This window comes from Perca fluviatilis, chromosome 4, assembly GCF_010015445.1.
Source record: "Perca fluviatilis chromosome 4, GENO_Pfluv_1.0, whole genome shotgun sequence".
Lineage (NCBI taxonomy): Eukaryota > Metazoa > Chordata > Actinopteri > Perciformes > Percidae > Perca > Perca fluviatilis.
Window position 1 is genome coordinate 33,236,633 of NC_053115.1, and position 5,077 is coordinate 33,241,709.

The 5,077-nt window shown below is 39.2% G+C and overlaps 1 protein-coding gene across 1 annotated transcript; it reads right to left on the reverse strand.

Annotated features, from left to right (window-relative positions):
• Nucleotides 1-1,411: 1,411 nt before the first annotated feature.
• Nucleotides 1,412-4,840, reverse strand: LOC120557804 (CMRF35-like molecule 8). The gene is made up of 6 exons (XM_039798427.1): nucleotides 4,764-4,840; nucleotides 4,204-4,512; nucleotides 3,159-3,263; nucleotides 2,527-2,613; nucleotides 2,189-2,235; nucleotides 1,412-2,048 (listed from the first exon to the last, which is right to left on the reverse strand). Exons 2-6 carry the CDS (start codon nucleotides 4,424-4,426, stop codon nucleotides 1,770-1,772), a joined length of 741 nt encoding a protein of 246 aa, XP_039654361.1. The 5' UTR covers nucleotides 4,427-4,512; nucleotides 4,764-4,840; the 3' UTR covers nucleotides 1,412-1,769.
• Between the last annotated feature and the right edge of the window lie 237 nt (nucleotides 4,841-5,077).

Below are 5,077 nucleotides of genomic sequence, written 5' to 3' on the forward strand. Positions count from 1 at the left end.
CACTAAAGAGGGTCGCCAATATGTCGCAACTGTGCATGTAGATACCTTAGTTATCTGAGTGAGATTGTAGTTACATTTTTAAAGTAAACAGTTATAAAGTGCTTTAACAAAGGACATGAGAGACAGTGATAAAAGAAAGAGACAGCATTTCTTACCAACTTTCAATTCCACCTTTAAGTCTTCGCCAGAGTCAGGTCTTTGGGTTAATCTAAATTTACACTTGTACTCCCCATAGTCCTCGTGTTGAAGTTGTTTGATGACCAACAACAATAGAAGCAAGAGATTTTATTAATCCATAAAGGAGGAGTTGGGGGTTTCAGCAGTGTTAATGTCAGAAGATATCAGCCTTTTTATACCATTACCTGTTATAAACAACAACCTTCTTGGACCAAGCTAATGGGGATCCTAATAATTAAAATAAATCACTAGGAACATAAATAGTAGTCATGTTGGTACATCCCCCCCACTGTCTACGAGTATTTGACAGCATTGCATCATCAATCTCGCAAGCTATTATGAAGCCAACATGATGTGACACAATGAATTTCCTGCTAACAACACAACACCACAAGAACCTGCTGCTGATAGGGTGGTGTCTGTAATACTGTCACACAGCGGTCCATTATTTTACCTTCCTCAAGCCTCTGGTGATGTACTACGTGTTGTCCAGGTTCTTTCCAACAACGCAGTAGTGTAACATGTTTGGCATTTTAACTTTATTTTAAGCTTAAGAGATGTTCACATCAGGGTTGCACGATATTGACAAAATGTGATATTGCGATATCGATATTAATTTCGATATTTTTTAAACATATGTAAAATTACAAAAGTTATGGGAAAATGCATCAAAATAGATTCATAACAAATCAAACAAGTTTTCTTACAACACAAGGTTTATTTCAACTGACGGTCATATTGGACTGGTCCAACAGGAATAACTAAATAAGGACCATGTGTACAGAACAGGACATGTTTTACTGGTTGGACAGTATAAAATATATTAAGAGAACAGGACACAACTTTTCTTTCGCTTTTCTGATTTGTTCCATTTTTTGTCACTCTGTCGAAATATGTACACGTGGTACGCTCCATAGGGTTTGTCATGTACTGGACCCGTGTGCACTAACATGTGCAAATGGCACGGTAACTGGCCAATGAGACATGATCATTACAGCGTTTCTATAGCGAGCTCTAAATCAAACACAACTAAGCCACACAGCCAACGGACGGGACACAGCGCTCCACAAAATAAACAAAATATTGCATACTTATTGCGACACTTTCAATATAATATAGCGCAACGTGATATTGCGATAACAATATTGACTCGATATATCATGAACCCCTAGTTCATATTTTGTTGTAAGACATAAAATACTTAGGTAAATACTCCAGTTGTGAATTTTGAAGCTTTTATGAGTCTTAAAAAAGGCGGTGGCTAAAAAGTGGCTAAATAAGACAACAAAGGTTGTTGGGGACATTAAGTGTCTCCGTCAGCATAGTGGTGGAGACGTTGAAGTCATGCCAAGGTGGTGTAGTTTGTTTATGGCCTAACGTTTGCTTTTTACTCCTGGCTATTATATTTATGCTTCTAAAATCAAGTGGTGTCATATGTGATGATTTTCTTGTTAATCCAACTGTCCTGGATTAACTCTTCTTATTATTAATGAATATAGATCAGAGGTGTTGATTGAGTTCTGTGGTCTGAAGTCTGGTGTGATCAAATAAAGTCCCATAATAAACTGAAGTGAAGAGTGTCAGGACTGGTCTCAGTGCTGCTGTGGGTTGTTGACAGTAGAATAGAAAGGGTCTTCAGGAAGTCTGGATGGATGATTGACAGCAGAGTGGGCGGGACTATGGCCGCCGTCCCACACAGTATAATATGTGTCACCACTAGCTTCTCCAGAGCTGTTGGGAAAGTTGACCGTGGAGTAATGCTGCGAGGCAGAGGGGTTTGTGGGAGCGTTGGCTGTGACATAAATAGTGCTGAGTGCAGTTCCTGAGTCTGGCTTCTGGGGGCGCTCCTGTATCTCCTCATAGACACCATCCTTCCAGAGAACAAAGACAAACACAGGAGGAATAGTTCATATGTGATCCTAACATTAAACACTAACCAGAGTGGCAGAGGTTCTAGCATTCTAATGTTAGCATTTAGCTAGTATGGCTAGAGAGACTCATGTACACTAACCTGATTGTTCTGTTCTCTATTTCTTGTGTCTTTTGAACGCTGAAATCCTGCAAAAAGAAAGAAAGAAATTTACAAGGAAAATCACACGCTAATCTGTCTCATCACAGCGGGACCTACTGTACGACGGAAACACTTACACCTGTTGATGTTTGATTGAAAAATATTTTATGACTGAAATACTGACAGTTGTACACATTAATTTGCAAAAGGTAGTTTGGATCTTTTTATCATTTGTATTTATTGATTAATTAATTTTTTTAATCACCGCTTGCCAACCTACTTCCAAAAAGAACAAAAGTGTGTATCCATGTACGTGTGTGTTCCAAGAAGTCTCTTACGTTTCCAGACGAGAACCAAAATGAGCAGCACCAGCAGCACAGCCACACAGACGACCACAGATATGGTTACAGGTAACGAGGAGGACCCTGCAGGAGACACAACCACACAACTAAGAGACAACCAGCTTTATTTAAACACACACACAAAACTCATCCAGAAGGGATTATCTGCTGCAGGAGGTTTCTGTCAACTAAAGTGCTTCCTCACCATGACTTGATGTAGTTGGAGGGACAGGAAATAGATATATAATAGATTAGAGATATACAGTAGGAAAGTATAGAAAATAAGAACTGTAATTGGCCAAAACTTGGTAAAAAACAAACAAATTGTGCTATCATGAGCCTGGGACTTTAACTGACTTGTCATGTAACTATTACTTTTGGACGGATCCATTTTATTTTTTTAAAGAAGATGATATAAGTTGGATGAAAGGTGATGCCTGAAACTGTACAGGTCAACGCTGCTAAATTATGATCTTCCTAAAAACACAGTTATTTGTTGACATAACTTGCTAAGATGAACTATAAGATGATCAGTGTTCAGTGGTTATTGTTGCTTTTATTTTGATGCTGGTAAGCATTTCATTAAAGTTAAGCTCCGGCTGCAGTAGGTTTCAGAAATGCTTTCTCACCATCGCTGTGGGCAGATGCAGTGGTCGACTGGGTGGAAGAAGCAGATGTAGGAACTGGATGAGGTGATGTTGAGATAGTAGAGGGGCTCAGTGTTGTTGGAGGCACTGCAGATAGATATAATATGAGATAAACAACTGTAACTGTAGCTTTTATTTTGGTAAATATTTTATATAGGGGATTTTCCATCTAATCATTATCTCTAACAGCAAATGTTTTACAGATCCGTCACAGGGTTTTAGAGGGGCTGGTCTAGGGGTTAGAATCTTTACATTCAATGGTGGCTCATTGGTCATAATTCTTACTGTGAGAATTAAGGCACTCAAACATTGGTATGGCGATGGCATGGTGTAGGTTTGGGGAGTTGAATTTCAGATTATTGACAAATCTGCATCAAGCCATAATCTTTCAGAGAGAATCACTTAGCGTCTAAGAATCAACTTTTTTCCCCAGCCCCAGGCTGTACCCGATCCATTTACTTTGAATGCATGCGAAAAAAATTTAGATCGATTCAACAGGACTTCACACATTTAAGTGACACTCCCATCGCCGCACAACCCTGCGGTGAATTGCACCCCCCTCCAAACCTAAAATAATGTCATAACTCACTGACAGTCATCACAAGTTTGTGGAAGAATGGGTTGCTCTGTTTTGGGTCATATCTTTCTGCTCCACACCAGTATGTCCCAGAGTCTTCTGTTGTTACGTTTCTCACTGTTATGGTAATATTTTTCGCTTTCACATCCATCATAGAAAACTTTCCAGCATTCTTGTTAATCTGTTGCGTGCTTACTATCTGTTTACATATAGATGGATCTTCTCCTTTACAGATAAATTTTTTTATCGGAGTACCCGCTGGATATTTACACCAGTATGTGAGATTCTGTCCAACAGTTAGAGACTTAATGGAGTTAGTAATAGTATCTGTAGACAGACAGAAAGACAGTGTTGCCTATCAGTAACTGTATTTAACATCAGATTTCAGAGACACCTTCATTATATGTGTGAGTAAATCAAACCTAAAAGTGTCCGATGTTTGTTTCTCACCTTTAACCTCCAGATGTATTTTTCTGAGTGCAGCTCTGTTACGTCCTTTATCTGTTTCCACTCCACACCAGTAGACACCAGCATGCTGTGAGGACACATTACTGATGGACATGTTGAAGCTACTGCTGGTCTCTGTGAGAGTGAAGGACCCGTTTGACTTCAGAGAAGATTTTGTTGATAAAATATCCTCACAGATTGAACCCTTCTCTTTGCAGAAAAACATGACTCTGGAGTTTCTTTTGTCACATGAGATGGTGGTTTTAGCTGTTCTGTACGCAGTTTGAGTAAATGGTGTCTGACAGCTGTTATCTGTAAATAAAAAGTAAAAGTAAAACGTGGAATCTTTACATTTTATCTGTTTGTCACGACCTGTAATATGTACTTCATGGCAAATAGATTTTTGGACCTGGTTGTAGATGATGACTTGAAATAGAAGAGTATGTCCAAGTGTGCATGTCTGATACCTTAGTTATCTGAGGGTGTAGTTACTCTTTAACACAGTTACAAAGTGCTTTAACAAAGGACATGAGAGACAGTGATAAAAAGAGGCAGCAACTCACCAACTTTCAAATCCACCTCTAAGTCATCGTCAGAGTCAGGTCTTCGTTTTAATTTAAATTTACACTCGTACTCTCCAGAGTCCCCAGGTTGAAGTTGTTTGATGACCACTCTGAGTTTTCTATTTGCTTCATCATGGTACACAGAAAATCTGTCCTCGGTCTGCCACTCATTCTTTTGAGTACTTTGTATGATTGTTTTTTCGTCCTTATCTACATCAACACTTTGGTATTGTTGAGTTGTTTTATGCTGGCAGATGAATTCCACCCATCCGTCTTTGCATCCCTTCACTTCAGATGAGGCCTCCCAGCCTGTA

Bases quoted from the DNA above. Each gene is read 5' to 3' on its own strand.
- LOC120557804 (XM_039798427.1), bottom strand. From the start codon at position 4,426: ATGTTTTTCTGCAAAGAGAAGGGTTCAATCTGTGAGGATATTTTATCA. The intron at 2,236-2,526 runs GTAAGAGACTTC...TTCTTTTTGCAG, and splicing joins TTTGGTTCTCGTCTGGAAAC to GATTTCAGCGTTCAAAAGAC. The intron at 2,049-2,188 runs GTTAGTGTACAT...GTTCTCTGGAAG, and splicing joins ATAGAGAACAGAACAATCAG to GATGGTGTCTATGAGGAGAT.